Genomic DNA, 13,343 nt, shown 5'->3' with positions numbered 1-13,343 from the left:
GAAGAAAGAGCGAGGACTAAAAGCAGGGAGGATGTAGAGTATAGGGAAACGCTCAACGACTACATGGAGGGCTATAGTCTGACAAAGGTCTTTCTGTGCCTCAGCATGATACCATGAAACATGCTCATTCAGTGGTAGACTGGTCGACTGATGCCAGCTGGCTCTTATGTTGCAACCCAGGGAGAGAAGAGAGACTGAGAGAGAGAAACAAGCTTTAACATACCGCCTCGCCCTCTGGGAGAGACAGGCGGTGGCACTGAAAGAGTCTGAGGACATCTTTCAATCTGTGGTCATCTTCAAAGAGAATCTGAATGACTGCTGAGCCGATAACTCAAGCCGCAGCATTCATTTGAGAAACCATCGCTGTGTATGAATGTCTCTGTGTGCGAATGCATGTGCATGTGTGTGCTTTCGGACTTTCAGACACTTTTAAAGGTCTTTTAACTAACCCGAGGGTGCTGGAGTGGAGTGCCTGCACTGCTCATTGCTAACTATCCTGGGTTACATTTCACATCGTATCCTCCAGACTAATCTACATGACCTTTGCTTGCACCGTTTCTTACGTATAAGAACAAATGAGGCAAAGGGCTGACACTGCACTCACACAGTACCACTCTGAGTGCACTGGTTGAGAAAACAGGACCTGTATGAGAGAAACCCACAGACCACAATCTACACACACACACACACACAAAAAAAAAAAAAATCCATGAAGGAATAAAAGACATTGCGATTGAACAGAGCAGCAATATCTATGGAGACTGACATCATGATGTGCAGAAAAACAAGTGTAACAAGTAAACAAACCAGGGTGACGTAACCAAAAAGAAAGTAAGCACTAAAGATGGTCTGATGTACTGAAACATTTGCTTTCTTCTTTTTCTATTTCGGTTTCTTAACACTGATTTTGTGCAGTTGCAGCCCTTTTTTTGGCAGATGATCATCATGCTCATCTTAGCAGATATCGTTTTTCCATGCAATCATCCTGTCTTTGTTTTTGTATTCTTTCAAGGCAATTTTGTGCCCAGTTCTCAGGTTCATCTTATCCTACATATAGGCACATACATGTATATACAGGCAGATATCTCTGTACACCATTTTTTCTGTATATACACCAGCTACTAGATATTTCATGTTAATGAAAATGAAAACAAAATGTACTGGGCCTGTGTACACTGTCATTTTCCTGGTCACATGGTATCATAATCAAGTGACAGCAAATAATGCATCATTTTCGAATATGTGCATTAAAATGTCAATACATCTGATACATTTGATGCACATTTAAACATTTCCTGTACATGCATGACCCTCTGTAGATCAGTGTATTTAAATATGAGCACAAGTTTTCATATCCTGCATGTATGGTACATGTATGGTATGTATTACTTTCCTACATATTCTCTCTTTTTGCTGTCTTTTGCTGATTGAACGCATACTGATATTTTTTATACACACATTTGATGTACATATATTTTTTTCTGTTTATTTTATTGCATACTGCCAAAATTGCATTCATAAATTCAGTAAATGACTGTGTTGTAAAAAGTTTGCATTACATTCTTGTCTCAGTTTGTTTGCATTTCTACTTCCCTCTTAATGTTGCAATCTATACATTTTCATACTTTGATTCATACGTTTCTAATTAAATGTTCGAGTATTGCAACAGTCATTTGTGTAGCTTTATGTGTCCCTCTTTCACTATGTTTTATTTTTTATTGCCTTTTTCTTTGTTGTGTGCTTGTTGTATCCTTTGTTGTATTATTATTGTCTGCTGTAGTGACCTAATCTCCCCATGGGGATTTTTTTTTTCATGATATCTTCCAGAGGGTTTCACAGACTTGCAGTAAGAAAAAAGTCCACTGGAGGGCAGTCATTTCCCATAAACACTGGATCCTGATCCAGTCCATTGTATCTAGCCATCTTGTATCTTTCTCTGCATGAACTAATAGATTGAAAAAGACAGACATTGCTGCATAAAACAGAGAAGTGGAGACTTGATGTTTTAGTAAAGCCGAGCCATCCAGATCCACCCAAAGCAAACAGATATGTATGATGTATATATAATATGATACCGTTCTCTGTCGGATCATCCACCAGCTCTTCTTTTCCTAGGATGGTCTCTGTCCGTTCCCTCCTGAGTGCTTTGATCTGAGGGAGAGAGGGAATTCTTAGGCGAGGAAATACAGAGGGATTCATAAACATCTGACTGATTGATATTTGGGCTCTATATGTATTTCTTTAGATGTGACATAACACAATGACAAATGTTTTATATCTTGTTTTACAGGTTACAGCAGATAAGTGTGGTGTATATATTTTACTTATATATTTGGCAGCTTGAATGGTTTTGTTTAGTTCAGCTCTTTCAATTTTAGCTATTTTTAATTAACCCTGTGCAGTAAAGGAATCTATCTATCTATCTATCTATGTTCAGGTACATCAGACAAACAGGTACACAACTGCTTTTCTAGGGGCATCCACTTCTTGTAATGTCTTTCAGATGTCTAAGATTAAGGAAACTCATCAGAATTTGGTTCTTCTCTCTACTTTTCTTCATCGTATCCTATGAGAATCCAGCCATGATGCAGCTTGGCTGTAACTTACTCTGAGACAGCACACACTATATGGTTAAGGTGTAAGTGACCGAGTATGCAAGGATGTGCATTAGCTGCCTAGTGTCACATTCTCAAAAAGACTCCAGCTTTATGACAAAAAAATGAAAAATACTGTATTTTATTAATATCATTACTAGTAGAATAAACAGTTGTTGCAGCAGTAAAAGCTGTAATAGCAGCAAGAATAGTAGCAGAAAAAGAAATGCAGCAATCTGGATATAGTAGTAGCAGTTACAGTAAATGTGCAGTACTATAGTCATAGTGTTGTTGCTGTCAATATTAAATAATAATGAGAGAAATATCCCAGACTTTCACTTCTGTAGCAGGAGCATGACCACTGAAATCTAGCTTTTTAACTCACATCCTTGTTTATTTCCTCTCATTTCCCTTAATGTACTATACCAACTATGGGCAATTTAATGCCAAGAGCACTGCCTCAAATTATTCAGAGAAAAATCAGAAATACATATAGCATTCTCAATTTGGTCATTTTTTTTCTTACATCCACAAGAAAAAAAAAAAACACAATTGAGAAAGGTCTGGTTAATGGCAGATCATAATGGACAGATGATAATTATAGTCAACAAAGTGGTTATTTTTAGTTTGACTGAAATCACGACTCAGAAAATTTTAAAAAAAAGATCAACATTACAGGCTGTATTAGAGGAAGGAAAAAACAGCGCTTCAACTGGTTGTGAGAAGGTGCAGCCTGAGGTGGACAGCAGACCTTAGACAAAAGAGGCGCCACTCTTACTCACAGTAAAAAAAAAACTGAACTATTTTATTTTATTATAGGCTACATGTTAAAGTACATGATGTTTTCGACCCCTCTGTTCACCGGGGGCCTTCATCAGGTGAGCTCTGATGTAGCCTATGATAAAATAGCTCAAGTATCATCATCATCATCACCATCGTCACCTCTGTTACCAACATTATAAGCATCATCATCATCATCCTCACTGACCTCTCTGATGAAGTCGTCATCTCTGAGCCTGTCTCTGAGCAGCTGGATGTCGGCGTGCCGGCTCTGCTCTGAGCTCCACCTCAGGTTTTTTCGGACGGTCAGCGTCAGGTTCTCTGTGTCGTGACAGAACCTCAGCAAGCGGGACCGGTCTGCCCACACCTGGGACAAGCCTGCAGGGGGCGTGGCCAGGGGGTTGGGCGGGCTGCAGTACGGCAGGTGGGTTGGTTCAAAATAAAAACACAAAACACAGACTTAGGCTTTTATTATTACCGTGTGTTGGAGGACAAAACATTTTAGGAGATGATATATTGATAAAACAGAAGCTCTACAAATATATTTATCCATTGTAAAGCTGCAACTTCTCTCCGTAAAACTGCTGTCATTCATGTAGATGATGGCCTCGTCATTTTGCAGTTCAAGTAAATAGAGGCCTGTGAAGCCCTGCCCGAGATTTATGGATCCTAAATTGAGCCCAACTGGTTTGACACAAAACATTCCTGAGTTTGACAGGTAACACTAACAGGTGTTTAAAAGTTTATGATTTCACCTAAAATGTAATTCTTATAGTATGTTTACAGCATTTGAGAAATCTGAAGAATGCAAATTATCTGGGATCGTAGCTATCATAAAACTGGGTTGTTTTCTTTGTTAGAGAAGGACATTTTTTCCTATTTGTTGCAAGTGTTAAAGTTTCATACTGTAGGCAAAATGTTCAAACATAACAGTATTTCTTGTCAGCGTCTCCCCTTGAAGGGAACTATTACAGTCTCCATCAAGTTGACTTTTATTCAGCTGCAGGCCTTCATTTGAAGTGATTTTACCTTCGCAACCCTGATACAGGAAAAAAATTGGTTCTAGTTATGAAATTGTTTAGATGGTTTTATGTGTTTTCATTAAGTGTGCTCTGCTGTATGTATCACTGTTCTTGTTTTAATGTATTTTATGTGTGCTTTGTAGCTCTCAATACACCTGCCTGGGGACTGCAGTTGAAATGTTTATTAATGTGCAATATAATGTGCAAATGCAAACTGTGTAAATATAGAAATAAATAAATAGATGGCAGACTTGAACACTGACAAATAGATTTCAAGTGGTGAGATTAAAACATCATGTTAAAATAAACTGTCATATTTTTTGTATTGCAGTTTGTAGTGAATTAAGCTATAGTGAAATTACAACTTAATTCAGTGAGCGCCCCCTTGAGGCCCGTTAAGGACCTCTGGAGATGCCCGGACTGCACTTTGAACCACTGGTCTGTATGTATCGTACTGTGTGAGCAGCTCCAGGAGCTCCGTGTTGCCTGTTTCTCGTGCCAGCTGCAGTGGCGTGACCCCCTCCTCATTTGGCAGACTGACAGCCATCAGACCTCCCGGCTGGCAGAGCAGCAGCTCGGCCAGCCGACACAAACCCCACCGCACCGCCAGGTGGAGGGGAGACTCCCGGGAACTGCACTCTGCAGGCAGAGAGACAGAGAGAAAGAGAGAGAGGGACAGAGAGAGAGTATTCATGCAGAGGATAGATATGTTAAAAATATAACTGCACAGAAGCATACGGTGGGATCTGAAGGGAAATGAGATTTGTAGCAGGAGGAGGGAAAACAAGCCAAAGGAAAGAGTGGGGAAATATGAGAAAAATCAAAGCAGGATATTAACGTGTACAGAATCCTGTCTTAATAACTGCTTCCTCTTGATAATTAACCTCAATAACATTGACTGATCGGTCCCAATTTTTCTACTCTCGTCCCCATTTTCTTTTTTCTTCTGGCACGGCACTGAATACCTCTGCTCCACTGACCCACTTTAACGCAATAAAAGCCTTTCAACAAACTAGTGACAGGTTGTTATTCCTGAGTCTGCCACTCAGGGCGGTCCAACAAGCTCCACGTTCAGATAACTGGCCAGCATCAAAACGACGAGAGTCAAGGAGGTCTTGACGTTGGGATTACGCAGCTGTGAATTTTCTTTCATCAAAACTGAGTTAATCACATATTCATAATGTTGGAATCTTACTTTATGCGTGTGTGGTGTTTGTTTTTTTTTAATGCATTAGGTTACTTATTTAAAATATATCATTTTCAATCACAAGTCAGAATCCACTTTCAGCCACTCCTTCTCAGAGCTGATGTAGGTTAAGACTATTATGGATCCCATCTGTTTTTTGGACAAGACTGACATGCAACCTGAAGATATGGGATTGGCCAGCAGTTAATGCACACGTGAGCCTGTTTTTACTCTGTTTTTACTCTACTAACCAGGCAGTCCTACCGCCCATAGCCTGGTTTCTCTAATAAGCACCATGTACAGTATGTTTGAAAAGACATTGTGTCCTAAACCTATTCAATCTCGGCTTATTTTACTTGGATAGCTTCTGTAATTTTATTATTAGCATCATTACATTACAGAATTATATGTTTCTATTGCTGTTAGGGGCTTCGTAAAACTAGTCTGATGGTTTTGATATTTTGTATTCAAAGTGTCATGGGAGTCCAGGCCTTGCTGAGCCGTACGGATACGTTTCACTAACTGTTTTTCCAGCTGGGACGTCAAAACTCTGATGCTCCGTTTCTCAAAACTGCAGCCTACCCAGATATAGAACATTATAACTTTAAGCTCACAAAATCTAGATAACAGACATCAGTTTTCAAAATGTGAAATCGCATTGTGACAATAAGGATTTGTATGTCGCTCAAATTCTTTAAACATGGCAGCCAAAAACAGAGTCTGGTCTGATAATTCGGTCGAATACAACAACATCAGCGATATAGTGATGTCATAGACAGTGTTATCTAATTATATTGCTTAACTGCAGACATTCATAGGGAGACGTTGCGATGAAACAGACTGCCATAACTATATTAACACAAAATCTGATTTGTTATTTATGTTAGTGGCCTACACACCCACTCAACTCATGCAAACAGATGGTGGCATCTCATAACAGGCTGGTCAGCTTACAGGCCACACACACATACACAAACGCACACTCATACTCACAGATTTATTTAACTCTGCCTATAACCTGGGGCTACTTCCAGATGGAGACGCTCATTTAACCACATTACACACTGCTTAATTGGCTTTGATGAATTCAACAGAAGCACACATGTGACCACAGTCACTTCCGATCTCGTCCCAATGAGCGTGGAAAACGGGAATGATGGCAGAGAAAACAAAATAGGGGTGGGGGAGGGCAGAGTTGAAAAGTTCATTCTCAGCACTGGCTCCAAGTTTCCAGTGCTGACCCACAGAAATGGGGCGACTAGAAAGCCTGTCAATTTTATCTCTCTTCACACACTGCCTTCAAGCAGTTTTGTTCATGACACAGCATGTGTATAATAAGCAAGCCCCTCTCTAGAGAAAAGCCTGACTATCTGCGACTTCAAAAAGAAATGGCAAACTGTAATCATCATTTTTTATTTGTTTATATTTTATATTTGTTTATATTTTCCATGACCTGTTACACTAAAGTTAATAAGCTTATAATCAACATTTCTGTGCTGAAATGGCCAGCACTCAAATATTGAGGCTGCTCTCACCCTCTCCACTGTGGCTACCCAGCACATTCCAGTTGTGAGGAATATCCAGGTTGGCCATGGCCAGGGCCACGCGGCGGTCCATAGCCCAGCGAGAGCTCTCTTGGCCCAGGTTGAAGAGGCTGCTGAGCTCCTTGTGATCCGTGGAGGTCAGACGATGACCGTGGATTACCAGGTGCTCTGCGAGGTCCTGAGAGTGAAGCAGTTAAGAGTAGAAAAATGAGCTGCATCCATGGTCAGCTCAAGTAGCACAAAAGATCCATCTGGAAAAAAAGCTCGGCCAGGATTTTGCTTGTTTACAATGCAAATCCACAAGATTCAAGAATTTTCCTTAATCAAGTGACATATCTTGATACAGGTAGAGTGATCTGCCTTGTTTCAAAGCACTGAGGAAAAAAACATGTTGCACGCAATCTCAAAACAGGTGGAACTGCACAGAAAAGAATGAAACTATCTCTCCTGTTAAAAGACATTTTCAATTATTTACACAAAGCAACAGAAAAAATTCAACACTAGACTAAATGACATTTTTGGCAGTGTGAGCGTGCGTGTGTACGTGCGTACGTGCGTGCGTGCGTGCGTGCGTGCGTGCGTGCGTGCGTGTGTGGAGGCAGTTGTTTGAGCACATCTGTGTGTCACTTCTACCTGAGCATCATCCTGGACATACTCCAACGTGGCTCCGCCTACCCAGGTGAGAGGTGTGGTTTCTGAGCACAGGTAGGCTTGCACAGAGACCACCTCAGCCAGGTTATGTCCTACACATGGAAAGGGAAGAAATCAAACCATAGCAAAATATGGATTTTATTTCAGACAAACTCTACCTCTTTATTTTGACATGTCTGAGACTCAAACAGGCTTATTTTTCTCTGATTGCCCAGAGCCCCAGGCTGGGGGGAGGGCTCCTGAAGTGTTACTTTTATTTAAAGTTATACTTTAATTTCACACTGCTCTTTTTGAAACAGGATTTGGTTGAAATCTGCAAAACCGCAAAACAAAGCTTTTGCAAAAATATGACACAGCCAACTGTTGTGTTATCGGAGACAAATTGAACCAAGCAGGAAATAAGTCTGGCTATGTTTTTCCCGTTTGCAGACTAAAACAAAACTGTCCTTTGGACTGAGGAGGACCACTGGTGAAAGTTTGGGTGGCTGATTAGCATGATCACAGCAATGTTTAAAACCAGTAGCTTCAATTAAAATCCAATAATTGATCAGCAAATGCATGTGCAGTGCTTTGTACATGTTTGTCATCAATGGAACAACTGTGGTGTGGAAATGAGAGGAAAGTAGGAGGGGGCCCAGGGTCACCTCCTGTGCACAGGACCTATAATCTCCGGCTGCACTCCTGTCGGTCAGTGCTGTGCGCTGCAGGAACTTCATGATGCAAACTTTAATTAAAACTCTGACAAACCATTTTTAATTCAGTTTGTAAGACCCTGCCAAATTATGGAGAATAGGGAGAAAAAATGAATTAAACAGCTATAATGTGAACAACCCAACTGCTGTTGAGAGCACATGGGTCTGCAGGATTTCCTGTTGTCTATGTGGACTTCTATAGCAGCGGGGTAATGTTGATATATGGTTTATGGGACTGTTTCACTCCTGAGAGGAAGCTGATAAGATTCTGTGCCCCTACAGACCTCAAGACCCAGACAGTTTGTGTGTGTGTGTCCTGTCTCATGATTCACCTAGTGAGGAGGTGTAAAATGCGTACTCACAGACAGTCACACTGCTGGAGGGAGGGGCGGCTGGCATTAGCTCTAAGCTCCTGTTCCTCATTATAATACAGACAGCAGTGGAAAATCTGGGGCTGTCAGGGTGTGTGGTGCAATGTTTTACTATGGATTTCTCACCTTTTCTCCCTTTTAGAGAACAACACATGACCTCCATGACATGAAACCATGCACTCACACACAAACACATGCACACTGCACGGTCATAAGCAGGCGCACAAATGCACATACCGGGCACGATAAAGCAGAGCATCACATCGCTCTGAGCTCTGACGACGTGGATCAGTGTGGATCCCTCCAGAACGACGAAGACCTCGGCATCCTCTGGCACCGAGTCTAAACCCTCCAGCAATGCAAATACCTTCGCCTGGCCCTGAGAAGAAGGCGAGATGAGACAAGGTGAGAGGGGAAAACAGAGGAAAAAGTACAAGAGATTAAAATGCATTCCTATAGATACAGCCTGATTTCAGAGGACGGGCCCATTCTGACGCAGTGTTCTACATTTCTAGCGGAGTTGTAAAGTACACCAAATCCCCTTATAGCATTCCTCTTGAGAGTGCAATATAACATTCCTCAACTCAATAAAAATAGGAATGTCTTAGTGTCTACTGCAAAGATCTGCCCTGATCCCAAGCACCCAGCACACCTTAGACAGCTGATCTGAGAGAAGAGAAGTTGAAATGGGGCAGGAAAGTATAATAGCTGCCGAGTCTGTTTGGTATCCTGAGAAAACTGAGCGAAAGTCAGATGTACAGGTGTGAAAACATATTCCCCTGGAGTACCAGGGTTATAACCAAAGGATAAGCCATTCAAAATTATTACAAAGGTCATAAATGTTGGTGGATACAAAAAAAAAAAGGCCACATGGGGAAACTTCAAGTAGCAAACAAAATGTAAGAGGCATAAATGTATATCAAAGTTGCCCTTCAGCACCAACATGAACCAATTCTTGGTTCATGTTGGTTAAGGTCACAGTTATAGTTAAATCAGGCATGTGGAACAGTTTGTTTAAGGTTGGGTTTGAGTTTAAGGCTAACCTCATTCTAAAAGTGTTTAATTAAGGCTAATGTAACATTTCTCATTTCCATAACAATGTGATCTGGGATCCGCATCAACACGCAAATTCACCCAGGAGCTGGAAGTTTCATAAGCTTTGCAGACATTAGGCCACCAAGAGCTCTTAGACATATAATTTAGTAAGAAAAATGTAATTGGTGCATTTCTGTATTATTAATTTTGTGCATGCTGTACATGGCACAGATGTGAATTCTTGGATTTGAGACAGCCGAACATCAAAAAGGCACGGCTGAGCCCAAATCAGGAAGTTACTAGCTGACGTAGAAGTAGAGGCGTCAGGTAGAGAGAAAATGGGTATACACACATCCACACACACACACACACACACACACACACACAAAAGAAAATTATGGCATTTAATCACAAAACAGCTCCTGCAATGCACTGAACATCACAGATCGATGATGCACAAGACTGTAAGACTATCTGAGGCTGGATTTTACCTTTAAGAGAGAAAGGAGCCTTGTGTAAGAGGGGTCTCTCTCTATTTTTTCCTGTCTGTCTCTCTCTCCCTCTCATGAGAGTCTATCTATTAGCCTTGTATCACCTCAAGAGCTGACCTGATTTCTCACTCCAAGAAAGTGGAGGCTTGTTTCTACTTCTCTAATTTTCAAACAGACGCTCTCACAGTAATCCTGCCTCCCCCTCTCTCTCTCTCTCTCTGACCTAAACCCCACCTTCAGGTTCATGTACCAATTCAGTATCGCCTGGTTTGGAGAAAAAAAAAAAAAATTTTCTCAGGCTTATCAGCCTGTGTAACTTGTACACAGGCTCTCTAGTGCCTGTGGCCCTGTCGCTTTGACCCTAACCCTGTGGATGGAGCAGTGAGGATTTCCAGAAGCAGAGGAAATGCAGACAGGAACAGACCAAAACAACAGCTGCAGAACAGAATTTGAACATCAATACCATGATGGGGGTCTTTGGATAGTAACCTCAGTATGCGAGGGAAATGGATTTAATTTCTTGTTGTGAAAAAGCTGGGGAATCCTCATGAAATGTTCCTTTAATCTGTGTGACAGAAAAAAAGCCCCGCATACACGTCAAACTGAAAAACTGGACTCCTGGGCCTTTTTTTCATGTCTCCGAGCAAAGCATGTTTCACATTCACATGATTGCATAAAATATGTCCACTTTGATGTTCGGAGAAGCACAATCATACACAATAATATTTGACTCCATCTTTTAAATCCCAAGTGAAAAAAAAACACACAAAAAAGGTACTTGAGCACAACCCTGCCGCTATTTGACTACAGCTTAGCCTCACAGATCCATTCAAAGGCACAACACCATGACAGACATCACCAATTAAACAAACAGCAAATAAAAGTTCCTTTTCAACCTTGTGTAAGTTAAAACATTCAAACGAAAAACATTATTGTAACTGCAGCACAGAGTTATTGATTTACCAGTTATACACACAAATGCCACAATCCTATTGTCACCGCTCTGCTGATGAATAACATTATTTTTCCCCTCAGAAAGTATGATTCAGTATTCAAATAATCCAACAGCAAAAGCAGAAACATTTCATTCACGCACTGAAATGAAAGTGCGGCAAGTTCCTGTTTGACTAGAAGAGAAAACACCAGTCTCCTGTCTTGATGATGCTGATAAGAAACGCCCTCGTCGACCCCACTGCCATTTCTGAGGTCTCATTTATAAAACCACACATACAATGACTCCAAAGAATGGGAAGAAAACTAAAAATTATACGAATCGCACCCATGTATTAGATCGTGACAGAAAATAGTTACAAAAAAAAAAAAAGATAAAATATCACTGAGGCTTGGATGCTCTAAATGACATTTCACAGGATCTTTAAGACATGCTTTAACAAATCACAATTTTTTGGTCATGAGCACAAAAATATGTGCTAAATCTGTCTTTTTTTTCCAATAAATGAAGTCTCTGATCTCTCAGTACATTCTGAGCCAGTTTTGCAGATTTCCCAAGCTAGCTCTTGAGGTTAATTGGAGAGGATGGTCTCCAAACTCGACTGCAAACTCGTGCACATACTCACATACAGAGGCACCTTCCTCCTGCTCAGCTCCATCCGCACAGTCACTGAAAGAGGAGAGAGGCGTTTGAATAGACATGTTTGAGAGACAAAACCTCGAAAGTAAGCATACACCCTGCGGGAGCATGTGATTTCTTTTTTTTTTTTTTCTTCCTTTTCTAATTTTTATGAATTCTTTTTGTTTCTTTGGTATTTTGGTTGTTCCGCCTGCTCCTGATTGACCCTGACAAGAATATCAAACCTCATCTGTGCCCAGTAGAGTCAAGAGGGCATCTGATGAGACAGGTTAATCTTTTGATCCTGACTAGGTATGTGCATAATGAATTTAATGAAGGGTGGTTGTACTTTCCAGGCCGGTGTAGACTCTGTACCAGAACAAAACCACCAAGCACAGGGGCTCATTATCAGCTGAGCCCGAATGAGATTTCCTCCTCATTTCCTGCCCTGATGAAGCCCTATGTAATGTGTACAGTGAGAAATCCATTGTATTTATGTCCAGTCCTCCTGCTCCTTATCAGAGGATCACTTCCTAAACAGGACAAAGCAGCACAGCATTGGTCTTCATAAACACAATGACAATCACAATTTTCTCCATGTGGGGAAAATGGGAGACAAAGTGAGGAGAGAGAGAGAGAGAGAGAGAGAGAGAGAGAGAGAGAGAGAGAGAGAGAGAGAGAGACTACTGACTCTAAATAAAGTCCATTGTTTTCTTTAGCATTTAAGTCCTTTGTAAAGGGTAAAATAGTGTTGGGAGCAAAGACCAAACCAGAACCGAGCAGGAAGAGGAAACGGTCCACGGACAGAGATGGCATTTACATTTTAGAGCGATATGACTCATATAACTCACAAAAAATGCAAGTCACTGTAGGAATATTACTGTGACACCGCGGTGGGTAAAAATAAAAGTTCAATTAAGACCACTGTAATTTCACTAGGGCACCAGAAAATAGCTGGTAGAGGAATATCATACTCTTAGTTATTTTTCCGAAAATGTTTACCTGAATTAACTCTCAAGTTGCATGTTGAGCCATTTACCTGCAAAACAAATCCCGCGCGCGGCTCTTCAACGGCCAGTTTACACACATTTTCCCTCTCGGTGACTTCAAATGTGTAAAATTTGAGAAATGTAATACGGTTGTCATAAGAGGCTTAATTCCTTGATGTACCCACCTTTAGAGGCACTCAGAAACTCCGTCAGAAGAAACCTGCATGTGCGCATCAACGTGGAGAAACGAACGGCTGACTTGGCTTTATTCTCCCTTCATTTATTTATAAAGCACAAGGAGCCAAAGCTGAGAAAGTGTTGAGTCTGTCGCACTGAGGATCCCGGGGTCTGAGCTGCTGGAGGACCGCAGACTTCACTGACTGAGCATCCTGGAGGTGTCTGATCAAATCCTCAAGCT

General features: G+C 41.1%; 1 protein-coding gene across 1 annotated transcript in view; it reads right to left on the bottom strand.

Moving 5' to 3' along the window:
- LOC115364974 (rho guanine nucleotide exchange factor 28-like) overlaps window positions 1–10,612 on the bottom strand; it is a 43,132-nt gene extending 32,520 nt beyond the window's left edge. The window contains exons 1-7 of the mRNA XM_030059686.1: window positions 10,601–10,612; window positions 9,078–9,219; window positions 7,760–7,869; window positions 7,118–7,304; window positions 4,852–5,035; window positions 3,583–3,784; window positions 2,076–2,151 (exon numbers count right to left, since the gene is read on the bottom strand). Coding sequence (XP_029915546.1) covers window positions 2,076–2,151; window positions 3,583–3,784; window positions 4,852–5,035; window positions 7,118–7,304; window positions 7,760–7,869; window positions 9,078–9,219; window positions 10,601–10,612 — 913 coding nt within the window. The remainder of the gene's footprint in view (window positions 1–2,075; window positions 2,152–3,582; window positions 3,785–4,851; window positions 5,036–7,117; window positions 7,305–7,759; window positions 7,870–9,077; window positions 9,220–10,600) is intronic.
- Between the last annotated feature and the right edge of the window lie 2,731 nt (window positions 10,613–13,343).

Source organism: Myripristis murdjan, chromosome 9 (genome assembly GCF_902150065.1).
Source record: "Myripristis murdjan chromosome 9, fMyrMur1.1, whole genome shotgun sequence".
NCBI lineage: Eukaryota > Metazoa > Chordata > Actinopteri > Holocentriformes > Holocentridae > Myripristis > Myripristis murdjan.
The sequence above is the reverse complement of the archived record's forward strand: the minus strand, read 5'-3'. Positions and strand labels throughout refer to the sequence as shown.